Raw genomic sequence first — 19,888 nt, forward strand, 5'->3', positions numbered from 1 at the left:
CTCAACTTTATTCATGCAGTTCGACATTGTATGGTACGATTATGAGTCCAGCGGCAGATGTAAGATGGTACCTGTAGAACCAATTTGAAGCAAAAATAGAACTAAAGCCAACCCCAACCCTAACCGAACCCCATCCTCCGTCCCAGAAAATAATTATTTTTTTTTTCAGTTACCAAAGTAGAAGGGCAATTCTACTGCCCTGTGATTCACATGGCCATAGAAATGAATGGTAATAATTCATAGCATCAAAAAGGCTTGATTGTAGAGGTCATAAATTTCTCTACCCAGAAAAAGTAAAAAAATAATTGACACATGCAAAGATCAGAAGCTCGAAACCCAAAAATAAGAAAATCTGTAGGCTTCTATTAGAGACTTTGAACATTAAGAACATCAAAAGCAGTTTTAGTCTTCCTTTCAACCCTGTACAAAAACAATGTTTAAGCGGAAACTAGCAGTATGCAGGAATTATGCACTAGAAGTTAGTAGTTCCTTCGGCGAGGCGAGGGATATCCTCCTGAGTGTGGCATGTTACCAGGAAAATTTGCATACGAAGTCCTACCAGTTGGGGTACCGTAAGGCGAACCTGAAAACAAAAACTTGGAACTATCAACTTCTATAGAAGCAAGAGAAAAAAATTACAAAACGATAACAGAGCATTGATCAGAGAGATCTAGTTTCTGAAATCAATTCATTTGTACAACTTCAAAAATCTTGAACTAATCCCATTCTTTGTGTTTATCAAGGAACTAAAAAATGTTGCAAGTTTTAAATCCAAAGATCGTAAACAATAACTAATATGTGTAATCTGAAACCCTGGAGTGATCAGTTGCAGTTTGCGAGTGGCAACGTATTAACATGAATGCCACATGACATAAAAGGTAATCAACATATATTACTCAATGAAGGAGAAGAATTGATAGTTACTAAGGAAATGAAGAAACTACTCAAGAAAAACATGACTTATCCTTCTCCACTGATTTATAGATGATTTTCCTAGCTCCCCGTGATTTTTTTTTTAAATAATAAAAGAAGAATTTTATTCATAGATTAAAAAAATTTACAACCAAGAGAATAAGACATCTCCTCAACAAAGGCTGGAAAAATCCAACCAAAAACAGAAAAATCGAAAACAAAAAAGAACAAATAAAACCAGCACAATCTAACAATCAAGCAAATACCGCCAATCGCATTGAATATCTACAAAGCTCACCCCCCTATAATTCCCATGAACCACACTCCAAAGAGAAGCCCAATAATGTATCTTCTCCCAAACCAAGAAATATGACTTCTTCCCTGAAAAAATATGCACATTACGCTCCATCCACAGCCCCCCAAAATATTGCAAAGAAAGCACATTTTTGGAGCACTGCCCTTTCCTTTTTACTGCCAAAACCAACAAAAGAAACTGCCAAAAAGTCCTCCGCCATCTTTGAACTCACCCAACATTCACCTAACAAACCAAATAACTTGTTTCATATCCTCCAAGCATAATCACAACACATAAAAAGATGCGACGCAGATTCTAAACAGTTAAGGCGAAGCGCACAAACATGTGGGGACTCACCTTCAAAGGTCCCCGGTCTACAACAAGTTATTGGTGTTAATTCAATCAAGCGCAACCAACCAAATAAAGCCTTAATTTTAAAGGGGACTTTGACCTTCTATAAGGATGTATATAGTGGACAAGAAGGATTGGATCTTGTCATAATTTCAAAAAAAGATAATGCAAGAATAAACCCCTGAAAAATCCAAAGGCTAAGACTGAGTCCAAAGAAAACCAACAGTTATTCAACAGGACTAACAAAGAAGATAACTCTACCAACTTCCAATCATTCAACAAACTTCGAAAGTGAAAATCCCACGAAGGTAAATGACCACTTGGATCAACAACAAAAGAATTAATGGACTCATCCTGCCCTGAGCACAAGCAAAAGGGACGAAGAAAAGAGGTGGACAAAACTGCATTCCCTAACCAAGGATCTTTCCGAAAACGGATATTACAACTCTTGCCCACAGGAATATAGTATGGGGAATGAAAAGGGGATATATCTGAGAAATAGCTTTCTATGGACTACCTTAAGAACATCTAAATCCCAAAATAGTATCCAATCCATTCTCATCTAATCCAAACTTACTTTTTACAACTCTATGCCACAAGGAAGAATTCTCTAGCGAAAACTGCCAAAGCCATTTAGCCAGCAGAGCTGTATTTTTAGACACCTTCCAAGACCCAAACAACCCTCCCGTTTAAATCTGCACACTTCTTCCCAGCTTACTAAATGATCCCTAAAGCCCCATACCCCATGACCTCAAGAAATCCCCCATTATTTTCTCAATCTGGCTAGCAACTCCCACAGGGATCTTAAAAGAAGAGAGGAAGCATAAAGGAGTATTAGAAAGATAAGCCTACGAGTAATTCTACCGCTGATAGAAAAATGAGCACCCTTCCAACCATCTAAACATTTAGAAACCCTTTCCACAACAAGATCCCAAAAGCTAGCAGACCTAGGGTTGTCCCCCGAAGGAACACCCAGAATAGGCCAGTGGCCAATCCAAAACACTACAACCCACCTCCAACGACCACTTTTAACACTCAGGCACATTAATAGCCACAATACAACTTTTCCCCATATTGATCTTAAGCCCTTAAACTCTCTCGAAGATATGGAGAAGACCCAAAATATTCAAAAAGGAGGGTTTATGGTCTCTTAAAAAGAAGACAGTATCATCAGCAAAACATGCATGCTTAAACATGTCGCAAAGATAGGATCACGAATATGAGGGTGTGGACATGAATAAGAGGCAAGCACAATAGACTGCTGAAGAAATTGTGTCCATGAAAGCAAGAGGTACCTCCAAGTAAAGCAAAAGGAAAAATCACGATAGTAGGTATAGTTTCCTGAAACCAAAACCAATAAATGAATAGGTAAAGTAGAGCAAAAACACTGAGGGGCAATAGGAAAGCAAAAAGGCACATAAAGGTTGCAAGGAGGACGTTCTGCTCTGGAATTTCACAGCTTGCAGCCATAAATGGGTGAAAAAGATTGCAGACGCCAATCAGTTGGGATTTAAAGTATTGAATTATTCCAAAAACCACCTTAGGTTCATCATATATCACCAACTTGATGATTAATACGCAATTTTTCTAATCTATTCCAAGTTCCATATCAAACTTAGTTCCAAAAAGTGGAAAAGAGAGTAAATTATAGTCCCTGGATCAGTTTTGGATTGTGGAGGTGGGTGGGATTTTGTGTTTGCAAGTGTCTTTTTTCTTCTTTTCCTTATTTTGGGCCAAGAATGCAGGTGTTCATGATGTGTAAAAGCAAATCAATGTACGTATTACAAGGACAAATAGAACAAAAATTGTAAATGACAAGGAATAAGTTCAAATAACTACCATAAACAGCTGGGGAAGGACCAGGCAGAAATGTAGCATTTCTTGGAACCAAATCAGCTTGAGGAGCCACTGTGTGACCAATATGGCCACCAAAGGAGTTGTACGTGAATGAACTTCTTACACTTTCAAGTGGAGGTTCATGAGAGCTGCTTCTTTCAAAGTTATATCTCCTGTAGGGTTCAGTAACACTGCCCCCATAAGGACTATAAGCAACCTCAGGCATGTAAGTTCTGTCCTCAACGTTCATTCTGCTATAGGGATCACCCACTCCAGAACTACGGAAAGTGTCAATACCAGACCCAGAACTTCTGATGTCAGGTCTTCCAGGGACTGAGTAGCCACCATGAGAACGAAAGCCAATGGAATTATCTCTAGGAAGTGAACTACCATAGGAATTATCTCCAGGAAGTGAGCTACTGTAATTCATGCCGGTTCTATAAGAAGCATCTCTTGGTAAAGAACTTAGATTGCCATGCAGTCCAGCCCCTTCATAAGCTGAAGTCAACTGTGAAATTGAAAAAGTCATCTGTCAGCCAATAAAATTGAACTTTCCCAAACCATACAGAAATGGCCTAGTTTGTAGAGAGAAATACACAGAACTACGAAGCAGTATATATTTATATCAATTATTTATTAGCAGTTGAACTTCAACAAATTTCAAATAGAACTCCTTCAGTGATTTTAAAAGGGTCAGGGCAATTCCTAAAAATAACCAAATGTGCATTTTCATAAAATACCCAAATGATGAGAACTGCATCAATCCAATTGATGTTTCTTCATACCAGAAACCAAAAAATAATAATAAGATTGTATATAGAAAAATTATATTTAATAAAGATTGGGCATGCAACCTTTAACTTACTTGGTTGGGTCTCCAATAATCATAGTTTGGTGGAGGCAGTGATTGAGAGCTTTGAGGATGTCCACCAGCAACTGAAACAACAATAAACATCATCAAAACCATGCACAATGACAGGAGAATATGGGAGCAGCTGCGACTTTCAAACTCACAGAAAGCTAACAAAAACCTGATAGAGATCCACAATTGTGCAGTGAATGGCTACTGTATGAATGGACAGAACTTTCCCGAGAATGGGATGAGAAGTCTTCCTTTGAGTTCATATTGGAATCAGGCCTCAGAGAAAGCTTCATCTCATTCAAATATTTCTGTGCCTCTCCTCTGCTGAGTTCTGGAAACATAACCTTCACAAAACATTAAAGCATTAGCCGGGCAATGTTCAACACAGCAAAATGGATTCCTAGTTCATGAAATTCACCTGATCAAAATACTCATCAGAATTAGCCATGTCCTTGCTCACAGGCAACACATAATTTGCTACAAGAAGAATCAACCACTGACTCTTAGGTCCAATCAAACTTTAAAACATGGTAGAGAGCAACCAAATAAATAGTTGCAAAAAAAGAGATCATATTTACATTCAAGGGATACCTATCATTTCATTTATTGCATCAGCTGGTACCTCTTTTCCCATCTCTTTAAATCGTTTTCCAGCACGAAACTTCAGATCTTCTGGTTTTGGAAACACTACAACAGCAATCTGAGAGGCATGTTGCCCAAAAGGATTAAGAGAAATACTCATAAGGACATCCACAAAAGAAATGACATGATGCGGCTACCTTTCGAAATTTTGCAAATGGCTTCATCTTACGCTTACGTGCATTCTTGTAAACATTTGTCTGATCAATTATGTAATTACGATATATGCCAGCAGCCCTCGATAATAGGGTGTTGAAAATCCCAGTTGCTTGATCCATCAGGCGCTCAAATCGTCCCCCATAATTATGTTTGCGCAATAGGCCTGGCACCTGTTGAAAGAATCATCTTTTGTTTAAGTAGGAAGTAACGAAAATAATAAACATAGAAGGAAAGAAAACTGCTTGAAATTAGCTAGTTCCTCTAAAAACATAACAGGGGAAAAAAATCCAAAACAAACCAAAACAAACAAACAAACAAAATCAACCTTCATTTGATCCAAAGCCAGGTTTGTCCCAAGCACGACATAATGCTTCTCAGGGTGCTCCTTCACCCATTTTTCTGCCCAAGTAGTCTTGCCAGAAGCAGGCAATCCAACCATCATAAGTACTTCACAATTACTTGGGTTAGAAAAAGTGGGTCCCATTACTGCATTTCCATCCACAAGAGCAGAGGCCCAAGGTTTATAGCCTTCTTCAGGAACAAGTCCCTCGTCAGTACTGAACTGCAACTGAACAACAACATTTTTCAACAGAACATGAGGAAACAGTGCCGAATCCCATTGTAGCTTCCTCACTGGGGAATCAACCACACCAAGACCTTTTGGTCCAGCATCAAACAACTTGGCAGGACCTAACCATTTCCCATTTTTAGAGAAACTTACTGCAGCCAAAGGCTTCGTTTCAAGATCTAAAGCACAGACAACAGTATCTCCAACTCCAAACTTCTCTCCATAATCCAAAAATTTGCCAGCATTAGAAAATTTTCCAGTGCCGCCAAACCCAAAGCTGTAACTTGTTTCCCCAAGACTTCCCACATCATCATCCCCTCTTGAAATGCCAAGACGGCAGACATGTTGTTGATCAGGAGGTGTATCTTTCATGTCAACTGGCTGACCAGAAATGATTTTGCAACTAAAACAATACTTCCCGCCAGTTATTCCTACATTGGCCCGAGCACCAGACCAGCAATAAGCAAACCCCTGCTCATAAAGTCCAAAACCTCGAAGACCACCATCTTCAATATTGAAATCTGGTGCAAGATAATAATTCACATAAAAAGTCAGACACAGATTTGGAGTAACAAAAAGTTCCAAATATTTTCAGAAATATTATTGATATGATAGTTGAGTTAAATGTATGTTACCATCCACAGAACCAATGTCTGGACTTGAAATTAAACAAGCCTAAAAAACACTAGTCAAGTTGTATGTGCCAAAATAACATGTCCAGATGATTAAGCTCATGAGCATCCTGATGTAGAAACATGCACAGGAGCGAATTAGGGCACTATTCACATCATGGATTCAAGGAAATCTGTGAGTTGTCCATAAGTCTGCTAGATTTTCATTGCATGACAAAATGAACAAGTGGCTTTGGATTGATCCAAAAGGGTCTCATGACATTTTATATTTTATCTAGACGGTTCAACTCCAATTTTAAGGATTTAGCATGTGTTATAAACACAAGTGCCTTGGTGCGATGGCAAGAGCCTCCACCTTGGTACGGGTGGTCTCAGGTTCGAGACTTGGGAGCGGCCTCTCCAAAAATGGGGGTAAGGCTTGCCGACATCCACCTCTCCCAGACCCCACTCAAAGTAGGAGCCTTGTGCACTGGGTACGGCCTTTTTTATAAACACAATATCACATTAATGGGCAAGACAGCCAAGGGTTTTGTAGGTACGATGGTTTGAAGCAAGCGGCATTCAAGCATAAACTGAAACTACTCTTGTTTAGATCAGGAACCAAGTACACAACATAAAAAGGTGGTTATGTTGACAAATCAATGAAATCTTGTGATAGTAGATAAGAAAGCAGGTAGCAATCATCCTGCTGAAATGACCTTCTTTAGTGTACACTGCAGTCAGTCCTATTGAGGGCTGATCTGACTACTGGCTGGGGAGTGATTTGATTATGGTGTGGAAATAAAAAATTTCACGAGTGCACCAAACATTTGTTGAATTGGACAAAGTCAAAGTTTGGCTGGTCCACAAGTTTTCCATAATCCACCTAGTTAATAAGCTTTGGTTTAAATAAGTTGGCCGGATTCAAATAGTTTTTTGAGCTTATTAAATGAGTATGTAACGGTTTATAAGGCCTATTGAACATTAAAACCAAGCCCAAAATGCAAGTGTCAGCACCACACATCATCACACAAGCTCTCTCTATGTAGAAGGACTGTCTAAAGAAAACCTTCAATGAAGACTGCACACAATGGTTCACCAAAAGCACAAAGCTCTTGAGCCATAAGTAAGCTAGATAGTTTAAGTTCTCATCATAGAGATTTTCATGCTAAAGCCTGTGATTCTTTACTATGCAAATTGGCTTGGCCTACACTCTACCAGAGACAAAGCTAGTTCAATTCGAAATTTGGTGAGCAACTCCGCTCTGCTCACTGATCAAACCTTTATTCTTGTGATCAAGCTTAGTCACCCAAAAGGACAAAGTCTCAACAACCACAAAATATATTGAACGGTGCTCTGTCCAAAAACTACATAGATCAAGATCAAGCCACCATAGTCTCCATGTGTGTTCGGCATGTGTGCTTTTAGTGCGTGTGTGTGGTATTGTTGGGTTGCGGTTTTCATATTCAAAAAGGTTATCTACTCAAAGCTTGTAATAAGAGGGAGACATTTATTTTGAGCTAGCCATAGTGCCATTATATTGTATATGAGGGATGTTCACATAGAAGCACATGCATATTGTAGCCAAAGCCTAAAAGCAATTTTCATGGACAATATAGTGGAGATTTCATAGGGGCTGTGTGGACATAAGAACCCTACCAAAACATAAACCATTGTGTTATTATTTTCTTTTGTTTTTTTTTTTTTTTTATTCATTTTGTGTATCTGCATAATCCTAAAGCATATTTCACAACAATTGCTACTAGAACCCCAGTTTCATGCTAGGGTTTTCCAGCTTTGCATCTTGCTCGTGGCAAGGATGAGCAGGGTTAAGACCATGTTCATTGGGAAGGGAGCTTCAATCTATGGCAGATGCAGAAAACCAACCTGGTTCAACACAAGGTTAATAAGATGCTAACAAGAGAGGAACCATAGAAGGATAAAGATAATTGGATGGAACTGGATCACATCACCTGATTTGATATTGCCTGGCTAATTTAGTCATATTTGACATGATGGGAGGGAAAATAGCAAAGGTTTATGGGCAAAATTGAAGAGCATGGATATGGCGAACAGCAATACCAACAAAGTCAGAATTTTCTTGGTATGCTTGAGGCTGGAGATCTGAATCAACATATGAACTGATTCAATCAGATTCCCAACTATCTATCAAAGTAGATGTGAGCATTGAAAATGAAAATAAATCATTGATGTTGTTATATTCTCTCCTTTGTTTAAACACTTCGTTACAACCTACTTGGGAAGTAAACCCTAGCTATCAAGAGGTTTCTGGGGTTATCAAGTCAAATGAAGCTAGAAGGAAACTCAAAAAGGAGAAACATGAATCAAAGGGCCTACTTGCCACCATAGTTCGGTCGATTCAGTGTTGTTGTACTTGAGTTTAGCCTCCAATGATGTGCAGTGGATCATTCTGTATTTTACTTTCATACTCTATCTACAAGGATTTGCTTATTCTGTATGTGGACGACATTGTGATTACTGGAGATGATGATCAAGGCATTCAAGATCTAAAGCTTTTCCTACATACTAAATTTTAGACCAAGGATTTGGGACCATTGAAGTACTTCTTGGGTATAGAAGTATCGAAATCTCGTACAGGAACGGTCTTGTCACAAAGCAAGTATGTTGTTGATCTTTTAGATGAGATTGGATTTTTGGGATCCAAACTTGTTGATACGCCCATGGATCCCAATAATAAGTTAGTGTCAAATATGGTGATTTGTGTCTAACCCAAGACTGTACTAAAAACTTGCTGGAAAGTTGAATTATCTTAGTCACTCGACCAAATATATCTTTTGCAACAAATGTTATAAGTCAATTTCTCAATTCTCTCCAAAAAAAAATCATTCGGATGCAGTAATACGCATTTTAAGATATCTCAAAGGTGCACTGGGGAGGGGTCTCTTAATTCAAGATCGGGGTCACACTCATATTGAGGGATATATAGATGCAAATTGGGCTAGGTCACCTTCCGAACAAAGATCCACAATCGGGTAATATATGTTTGTAGGTGGTAACAAACGTTTGAGAAAGTGTCGACGGTGAAATTTTAATTTCTCTAAGAGCAGCCTGGTGGGTTTGGGTATTAATGTGGATCCTTTTGCTAGGCTAGCTAGTTGCAATGCTTTGACTTAGCCCGTTACTGATTTAGGTGTCCCCCTAGATGGTAACCCCCATGTGGACTCTTTTTGGGATCCTACTTTTAAGAGAGTGCTAAGTAACCCCCAGTAACGGTAGCTAATTTACAAAACCTTTATAAAGGTACTGTTAGTTGTTGTGAAAGAAAGATAAAGCTATCCAAAATAGACTAACAATGCAAAGAGATAAATGAGTTTCTTATTCAATTTCTTTAGTTGAAAAAATTGGATTCAATTCAACGGTAAGTGGTTTAGTGTGCAGCTTACCAGAAGCTATGGGTTGTCGAATGTTGGAGACACAACGGAAGTACTAACACCACTGAAGTGGCGACTAATTTGGTTTTAGGTCAACAAATTATTATGCTTCAGTCTACAAAATCTACTACTACATATTACAGGTTTTAATTTATTTTGTATTTTATTTTTATTTATGAATATTTTTGTACTCATTGGGCTCAATATTAAAATAATTTCCAACACCAGGAACTCCTGGAGTGGGAAGAGTGCCCTAGGCTGACCCTACTAAATATGGGGACTCATGAGGGTGTAGAATTGATTGTTCTAAGCCATCTAGCATTCACCCAACAACTTCATGACCTGTGCAAATTGTTCTCCAAGATGCTCAATTTTTTCGTCCACAAAATCGAGTGTCTAACCGGATAGACAAAGATTGGGTATCAAGTGGAGCAAGCTCATAGGGGATGGCAGATGGCTTCAATGCTTTTGTTGGTGGCCAGGGGTAAGGAAATACGGTACAATGATGTAGAGGAACCAAACTTGGCTACAAGTAATATGAATCCTAAAATTATTACAATGCACACACATGAAGCTATTGAAAAATAATGCATATGAATTGACTTGGTCCTACATAATATGACAAGAAGGGAGTATAGACATGAACAAGGGCTCAAGCAAGGAATGAACTAAAGGAACTCATATGATAAAGGGAAGATTTTTAAGAAACTCGGAATAATGCAAATTACAAACTTTACCAATCATGTAAAAAATAATCAAGATAAATGGGAGAAATCTGGTTATCTCACTAAAGGCTTTGAGCACAAATTGCTATAATAATGAAGCTTTTAGCATAGTCATGCAATTTCTTAATTCCTTATATAACAAACTTCAATAGGCACCAAACACATTTGATTCCAGTGTTGGCATTGAATTATCCTCAAAAATCATGTAGCAAACATTAACACTTAAATTTCCTTGGTTCTGCTTCAAAATCTCGAGAAGAAAAAAAACCAAAATATTGTGGTTGGAAGCAATTTGAGAATCTAGGGGAATACAGGAGAATCTGGTTGAGTTTGGCCCGTCACTTGCGTGTGTTCCGCTAGAAAGCAGCCCCCAATGATGGTATTCAATGACAGATCAATAGCTGCCGAGCTGGTGAGTCAATTGGTGGTGGCAGATGCCACGGATGCCAAGAAAACATTATTACTAGTGGGATTTTATTTTTTTTTGTTTGGGGAGGCACGTTGGATTACTTTCACTAAGAGGGGCGGGGCCTTGTACCCATCCAAATGAGAGATCATACATATAGGGTTTATTGAGGTGTACTCCCAATGGACATGTCCATGGTTATATGATCATGATGTGACCAGACATGGTAGGAAAAACACATATATTTAGGAACATGATTGCCCTTCAAATCCACTTCAGAGAAGCATACACTTGTTGGATCATATAGCTTTTGATTGACATAGTTTAGAAAATAAGAGTGACTCAGCAATCATTGCCTGGGAAGTTCCTTCTGAGGATTGAGAGTTTCCATGTATCCACCTAAGGTAGGGAAGTTGTTAATTGAGTACCTTCCTACTTTGCCTCATTATATGATGAACTTCAAAGAGCATGCTAAATTGAATAGGCAAGTAGTAGAACTCCTTGACAAGGGATTTGTGAGACATAGCCTTTGTCTTTGTGCAGTACCAGCTTTTTCAACTCCAAAAAAGGATAGATCTTAGAGGACGTGTGTGGAATTGTCGATAGTAGAGCTATCAATAAAGTTAGGTATAGGTTCCCTAGCCCTAAACATGAGGATATGCTTGATGTGCTAGCTGGCTCTAGTTGGTATTCAATGATTGACTTGCATAGTGGGTATCACAAAATTAGAATTTAGACCAGAAGTGAGTGGAAAATTGCCTTTAAGACCCATGATGGTTTGTTTAAGTGGTTGGTTATGCTCTTTGGATTTTCTAATGCTCCAAGCATTTTTATAAGGGTTAAGAGTCTTAAGGCACATGTTCTTGCTACCATTTATAGGAAAATACCTTGTGGTTTATTTCAATGATATACTAGCATATAACAAGATTGAGGAGGAGCACTTGATACACCTTCATGAGGTCTTTGTCACCTTGAGGGAAGTGAAGTTGTACACTAACCTCAATAAGTACTGCTTTGTACAGTTTAGTGTACTTTTTCTTGGGTTCTTGGTCCCTATGCAAGGAATAGCCACTAATCCTGATAAGATAAGAGCCATTAGAGAGTGGTCTAAACCTAGCTACTTTTTATAGGCGTTTAAGAAGGTATCTTGGCACCATTATGGCTCATGAAGAAAGGTAAGTTTCATTGGACCCCTCATTTAGGAAGGTCAAGCAAAAGAAATCTTGTACTTGAGCATCTGGATTTTAGTAAAGTCTTGGAGGTAGCTTAAGATTCTTCAAGGGTAGGTATAGGTGGAATCTAGAGTCAAAAGGGATCCTTTATAGCATTTTTCGAATTAAAACTCCAAAATGCTACATTAAGATAAAGAAGCATATGATAAAGAGTTATGTTGCAATGAGATCCATTCAACAGTGGAGATATTATTTGTTACCTCGAGAGCTCATACTCTTTTTCTGAGCATCTTACTTTCCGATATCTCAGTTCACAGAAGAAGTTTATTACAAAGCATGCTAGTTGGGTAGTGTTTCTCAATAAGCATGCCTTTATTCTTAATCCTCATTTTGGTGTTGAGAATAACCTAGATGATGGCCTCAATAGACTCACAATTGTTCTCAAACACGTTCATTGAGTTTGATCGTCTCTACTTGTCCTGATTTTGGGCAAATATTTAAGGAGGTGAGCAACGGCAACCATAGAGATTTTTTTAGATTTTATCATCCATGAGGATTAACTGTTTAGAGGTACTAGCTTACGCATTCCCTAAACTTCTTTTAGAGATCTCATAGTTTAGTTGGTCATCTGAGAAGGGATAAAACCATTGCCTTAGTTGAGGGCAAGTATTATTGCCCTTTTATTAAGAACGATGTTACTAGGATAGTGTCTCAAGTCGTACCTCACAGTTAGAGAAATTTAACAATTAAGAACGACGTTACTAAGATAGTGTCTCAAGTCGTACCTCACAGTTAGAGAAATTTAACAGACACGTCATTGATATGTTTCCAAGATGGCACATTTTATCACGTGTAATAAGACTTCTCAATTCTCATGCTCTCACTAAATTAGTGTCTACAGAGATCAAGTTCTCTACTTGCTTTTGGAAGACAATTTGGAAAATTTGCATGACTCACTAGATGTTTTTTTTTTCTTACCACCCCCTTATGGTTGAGGTTGTGAATTGTTTGTTACCTACATCGGTGTGTAGTGGGATAAAATAGGGCAATTTGACTTGGTAGTACCTGATGTTGAGTTTGCTTATTATAATTATGTGAATATGTCCACGAGGAAGACACCTTTTGAGTGTGTAACCAATTACGAACTCCACGCACCCATAGTTCTCATTCTTTTGCCACTAGATGCTCGTTTTTTTCTCAGAGCCTATGCCAGTAAGTCCTTTCTTCCTCACATCCATGAGTTGCACGTTGATGTTAGGCGAAAACTTGCTATCAATAGTATAAATTACAAACTTACTGCACGTCATAGAGCTGGAGACATTAATGTTAGTGATAGTGTCATGGTTTGCATTAGACCTAAACATTACCATAGAAACTCATTTAAAAAGCTCCATGCCCATGCCATTAGCCCTCTCTTTGTCCTTGAGAAAATTGGACCTAATGCATGTTTACTTGATTTGCGTACTCATATGACCATTAGTCAAACTTTTAATGTGGAGGATTTGACATAGGCACCTCTGAGTCTTTTGCTTTGTCAGCCGGTACTCACGTAGGAAAACAATGGAATCTACTTTGGACAAAGAGTTTGTGATGTCTCCTTGGGGTGGATTTCAACGGTACTTGGTTCGATGGAGAAATTGTCCCAATTCAGATCCTAGATGGCTTGCTGAGTATGCCATCCATAAGAGAGTTCTTGGGTTCTTCCAGCTATCTTTACAATTATACTCACTAGAACAGCGTTCCCATCGTTTTAAAAATCAATGTGTAACAACCTACATAACAGTATCGGTGGTCTCCAAGACCATCACAGGGCAATATCATAGAGCTCCTCCAATTCAAAATAGTCACGGCTGTTATAGGCCATTACGCTACTGTAATTGTCATTATAGGATGTTACAATAAACTATAAATGACTTAAATAGGTTTTTGAGTCTTTTTTTTTTTTTCTTTTGCATTTTTCCCTCTATTTTCTGTTTATTGAAGCTTAGAAACTCAATTTTAAGTTGGTTTATTTTAGTTAGAATTTTTATTTTAAAAAAAATCATTTTAAGGTTCATTTCCTTGACATTTAGTTAGCATTTTTTAATAACTAGCATTCAAACAAAACCAACTTTTTCTCCCATTAAAGTACATATGTTCATATTATGGATTCTTTCATTTTTATTTCTTTATTATGTTTTTCCAACACCTAATTTGGATAGAAAAATATGTTCTATTGCTATGCATTTTTGTTCTTGTTTAGCATATGAACATTCTACATTCTATTTTTGGATAATAAAAAATTCCATTAAAGACTAAAGAAGTACAATAGATATTCTATATTTTTACATTTCTTTATATTTATGATTTCTTAGTTTAAACTTAACCTTCAACCAATAAATTAGTGAAAAGTGGCAAATGTATGCTTCTTCTTGCCAATAGCAACTAAAGCAACCAAGATGACATCCAATACTTGTAGACGTAGTATAAGTTATATTTAAATTGATTAGAAATTACTAAAAAACATTGAAAGCTCTAGATATAGGATTATGGGATTATACATGTGAATATATATGTTTGTAACAAGTTTGCTAATGCAAAAAATGAATTCACAACCGCAGTGTCCATTATCCATTATGTAGCGTCCGTGATGGCAGCAACTATTACACTGCAGCCATTACCGTAACGCAGATCATTACCACTAATTAAAACCATGAGAGTTCCTTTCTAAGGAGTATGATGGATGACTACGCTGCCCATTTGGCACACTTATTTAGGTGTAGATCTAAGAAATTATGTTTGTATTAAACATTTCTTTGCACTGTGTAACTTCCTCTTTTCTTGGGGTTTTTATGTAAATATTTGTTTTAGTTAGTATAATTACTTGGCTTATAAGTTGTTTCAAACAATTATTAGACTTGAATTAGAATTCCAAAGTAATTCCTCCCCCCTCTCTCTCATAGAGCTGTCCCTCTCCTCTCATTCCTTCTTCTCCCTCCCTCCTTTATTCTCCTTTTTGTTCTTCTCTAACTCTCTATTCTATTCTATCCAACTGCCTGTCTCTTTATCTATCCTTTATTCTCCTTTCTCTCTTCTTCTTTCCTCCTCCTCTCTATTTCTCTATCTCAATCCTCTCTCTTTCTAATTTTTGTTTCTATCCTACATCAAGTAGTTCTTTAGGTACTTCAACAGTATTGCAGATTTTGGCATTGGCATTGAATTTGGTGTAAGACAAGATTCAGCTTTAGTTAAGGAGCTTATTGGTGCAGACTATGCAGGAGATTTGGATGACAAGTGGTCATAAAAGCCACAGATCTATGTAGGACTACTTCTTTCTTACTCCTCCCAAAACCCATGTATGTCACCAACAAAAAAGCATCAATAGCTGCAGTATCAGCAAAGTTTCCTCAAAAATAAGAAATATATAAACCCAAAACTTAGCCACTTGACAATGAAGAAACAAGTGGTCACTAGTCTCATTTGCCCCTAAACATATAATACAAACCATATACTCAAATCACTCCCCATTCTAGGAACAAAGGATTCTAGCATCTCTCATTGAGATCTCTAAAAAAATGAAAATATCAAGGATGAGGACCCCCCCCCCCCAAAAAAAAAAACATAAAAAAATTTTAAAAAAAAAAAAAAAAAGCATGAATAGGTGTATTATGCATGGAAGGCAGTCTTAAAAAACAAAGGACCAAAGACTCCAACGAAACCTCACCCACCCAAACACCCTCCTAAAAACAGAATAATATTCCCATACCCTACGCAAAAACAAGTAAGGGGATAAAAGAAGTGAGCATAAACTTCCAAGGACTTGCATGAGAAATACTGCCACTAGCTAGTATGGCAAATGGACCTATTTGCTAAAATACATGCTATGGTCAATTGTTGCATTATCTACCACCAAAGCAAAATATGCAAAGGAGACTATGTGACTAAAGGGATTAATAACTAAACTTGGCATGGACCAACAAGCTATTCATCTACATTGTGAGTGTCAAAATGCCACTCACCTAGAGATGAATTAAGTCTATCACATCAACACATAAGGCATCAAAATATATGGGAGTTAACTGTTACTAATTAATGAGGCACAGCAACTTAAGGTAGCTACCAAAAAGAATGTAGCAAACAAAAGTTGTAACTAAGGAGAAGTTATTGCATTGCTCGTACTTACTCCATGATTAGTGACCTACAACTTCCGGTGGAGGTATAAGTCTGAAATCTTCAAGGGATAAATATCCTTGAAGGTGGAGAGTCTTGAGTTTCAGAAAGGTTATACCTCCCCAATAGGAAAGACTAGTTGTCATTGGGTAAGTTACAGCCCACATACAACTATAGTATTTTGAGGCTCTCCACAATGATAGGGTATTTTGAAGTAGAGTGTAGTACATTATATTGTTGCATGAGGGCATTTTAGGATTTTTAAACAGGGTTGTAGAATACTTGTAGCCGTGCTGAAACCCAAAAGGCAGTTTTCATTGACAATATAATGAAGATCGATTTCATAAAGGCTCTGTAGATATAAACACACTCCAAACCACATAAATTGTTATGTTCTTCTTGTTTTCTTCTATTTTTTCTAATTGCTATGTTTTTATGTATAATCTCACGGCTTCTTCCACAACAAGTGTGTGCGTGCAGCCGTGCACAATTCGACTAACTGCGTGTTTATGTGCAATCTTATGGTGTGTTTGGAAATTCTCTCTTTTTCAAGCCTGTGCATCGCTAATATTCAAAGGAACAGTGGATAAGCTATTCTCTGTCAAGCCATTAGTATGACAGGAAGGCAAGTAAGGATAGCGTCATAAATAAAACCCAATATTCCTAGAAATATTTTCCCACTAAGAACTGCCAATTGGGTCATGAATAGAAACCAATTCGCTCGCGGAAGGATAATCTGCTTCTCACAATTAGAGCAACGTTTACAGGCATACAATGAAGTTCAACGAAAAGTAGAAGAAGTGAAGAATATGCAAGTAAAAAACATAAGGGGGAAGAGAGTTGAACGAGAGAATACCTAAATTGCAGTCGGCAGGATTGAGCAACACACGTTGATGCTTCGCCTTTGGTTCCGAAGAGTCTGCTGCAACTGCGACCTTTACTTTTTTCGCTGCAGGTTCATCTGCTTTCGAAGGTTCCCGTTTTGCGGACGCCATTGGAAGATCTCACAGGCACACACTCTGCCACGAACGTGCATAGGAACGGGGAGAGGGTGAGGGCTCTCGCCTGCGCGACGTGACAGGGCCGTAAGAGCAATGTAAAAAACAGGGACAAACCATTTTGACTTTTTTTTTCCTTTCTTCATTAAAAAGAAAGCTATATTTTATTTTATTTTTGATAGAAATACGAAGGGTGACATGAGTTTTTTTCCCATTTATCTTTTTAAAAAAAATACATATTAAATAATACCCTATTTTTAAAAATATATATATTAAATAATACTCTATTCTGGAAAGTATTTTCTAAAATGACTCTGACGTAATCTGTCGCTACCTGATTCAGCGAGATTTGCTTAAATTTCGCTGGACCAAGTAGCGAGATTTACTGTACATAAATGAGGCTAGTTTTGACACGTGGCAAGTCTCGCTAGTTCATCCAGTGAGATTTGCTTCGAAACATTAATCACTCAACCATCCGGCGTTAGACGCGTGACAAATCTCATTGGTTCATTTACGAAATTTGTTTCGGAATACTAATTGGCTCCTTCATTCGTTGTAATGTCCCTCAATAAAATACAACATAATAAATCAAATGGTCAACCCGAACTCATGGGTAACGGGGACACCTGTCATACACAGCGGAAAAACCTAACAGTAGTAAACATAAAAATCCATACATCCCATCCATAAAACATAATACCAGAGTTTTCTATTAACATCAATATTATGTTCATATGTACAATCTCCAAAAAGTCAAAATAACACTAGGGCTATGCAACAAAATCTCCTAGTCCTAACTCAGGGCTTACCCTTCTAGTAGGGAAGCTCCACTCACTCAACGGCAGCCTTAACCCGCCGGTTTCTCTAGATTTCCTGAAAAATACATCAATGTTGGGGGTGAGACACTTTTCAGTAAGGGAAAGTAAACTAAATACAGCTGTGTGGCAACATGAATATTTAATGCAATTATACATATACTGTACATTTCATAAGTCAGAAAATATTCGTCATATCATTCGAAATAATCATACATTTTCATATATGCTAATAACTCATAACGTACATAAACATCTGCTATAACTGTAATACTGAAAATCAACACAGGATGAATAGCTAACTAATGTCATGTATTACCCCCCATGACGGGTTGTGCAGCCCGAAAACGGGACCCGACAATGGCTGGCCGACCATTGTCGAATCAAATATGTCTGTAAGTACGATGAACCCACCACACCCTGGTCCGGACTGTCAGGTGGAGGTCCACACTCTACTGAAAGCCACATCGACTATCCATCTCCCATCCCCTCGTGGGATGGTTAGCGCTAATACGGCCTCGTTCCAAAATCTGATCTACCCATAGCTACGGTACCGAGCTCCTGGTCTAAACGAAACTAACATCCTGGTTGCAATAACATATAATACATGAACATACGTAACATCAACACGGCCTCGTGCCGAAAACATAGATACGGCCTCGCGCCGAAATCATACGTATGGCCTCGTGCCAAAATTATAGTAAATATATATATGGCCTCGCGCCAATAACATAAATACGGCCTTGTATCGATAACATAATAATACGGTCTCGCACCGATAGCATAATAAATACGACCTCGCGCCAATAACATCAATACGGCCTCGCGCCCAATCGTTTCAGGTTTACATTCTAAAAATAACTCTTTTATCATATATTCGTCAAACTCAATATAGCATAACTCGTCTTTCCAAAATACCTGAAAATATGTTTTACACGTAAAAGCATACATATCATATCTCATTTCACATAAAATAATATTCATACCACACATGCTCTGTTAAAAGTCATACTTCATATTCTAAAATCGTGTTTTTCTATCGTCTCATACAAACATATATGTTTTATCATAATAGCAGTATTTCTTAAACGTACATTTCATCCATAATATACAGGTATATCATATGCTTTTTTGAAAATAAATTTACTCATAATCAATAATAATTTGTATGGAAAATAATTACTTTAGTTTACTGCCTTACCTAGCTATTGAGAAAGTCCCTCAAATTTCCTAGCCTGACTCCCGTAGGATTTCCTACTCAATACCCTGAAACTCAAAATCTCCAGTACTAAACATCAGTATTTTCATGCGTACATCAATTCCTATAACTATCATAAAGTCTAATTTAGCTTAAAAAGTATTACCTCAATCTAGGGATGATTTCCAACTTTGTTTTCCCAACGATCCGTTCCGGCAACCTTGTAGGGAACTTCGCTAGGAACGTCGTGGTAGCCTCAGATCTTCGATCTGGCGTAAAACTAACCCAAAATCGAAGAGAAAGAGTGAGAGAGCCGAAGAGGAGAGAGGAGAGAGAGAGAGAGAGAGAGAGAGAGAGAGAGAGAGGAATCTTCAAATGAATTAAAAATCCGATTTTTCCATATTTATACATGAGATTTCGTCGATGAACAACACCCTTCGTCAACGAATTCTCATTAATTTCGTCGACGAAATTCAGTCTTTGTCGGCGAAATTCAGTCGGCTCCAGAACCCCTCTAGGCTTTTCTTCGTCGACGAAGTCTACGGCCTCCTTCTGTTTGTCTCTATTTCCCTCTCTCTTTATTACTCAAATTTCCAATTTAAATTCGGGTCGTTACATCGTTGGACGCGTAGCAAATCTCATTGGTTCATCCAGCGAGATTTACTTTGTCCCTTATACAACCCTTTCTTCTTCCTCTTGTGTGCGAACAAAGAGCAGTCTGACGTTGCAAAGAGACGGAGAGGAGCAGGTGCAGGTGCAAGTGACCATTGCTAAGACAG

At 37.9% G+C, this 19,888-nt stretch overlaps 1 protein-coding gene across 2 annotated transcripts; it reads right to left on the reverse strand.

Annotated features, from left to right (window-relative positions):
- Positions 1 to 343: 343 nt before the first annotated feature.
- LOC131153342 (uncharacterized) lies at positions 344 to 17,230 on the reverse strand. 2 transcript variants are annotated; one of them, XM_058105589.1, is made up of 9 exons: positions 16,955 to 17,230; positions 5,380 to 6,143; positions 5,036 to 5,224; positions 4,848 to 4,956; positions 4,675 to 4,733; positions 4,426 to 4,600; positions 4,260 to 4,330; positions 3,398 to 3,902; positions 344 to 583 (listed from the first exon to the last, which is right to left on the reverse strand). In XM_058105589.1, the coding sequence occupies exons 1-9, from the start codon at positions 17,091 to 17,093 to the stop codon at positions 480 to 482; spliced, it is 2,115 nt and encodes a 704-aa protein (XP_057961572.1). In that variant the 5' UTR covers positions 17,094 to 17,230; the 3' UTR covers positions 344 to 479. The 2 variants fall into 2 exon arrangements, with proteins under 2 accessions (XP_057961572.1, XP_057961571.1); XM_058105588.1 differs by having other exon boundaries at positions 344 to 3,902.
- Between the last annotated feature and the right edge of the window lie 2,658 nt (positions 17,231 to 19,888).

The sequence above is a fragment of the Malania oleifera genome, chromosome 4, assembly GCF_029873635.1.
Source record: "Malania oleifera isolate guangnan ecotype guangnan chromosome 4, ASM2987363v1, whole genome shotgun sequence".
NCBI classification, from domain to species: Eukaryota; Viridiplantae; Streptophyta; class Magnoliopsida; order Santalales; family Ximeniaceae; genus Malania; species Malania oleifera.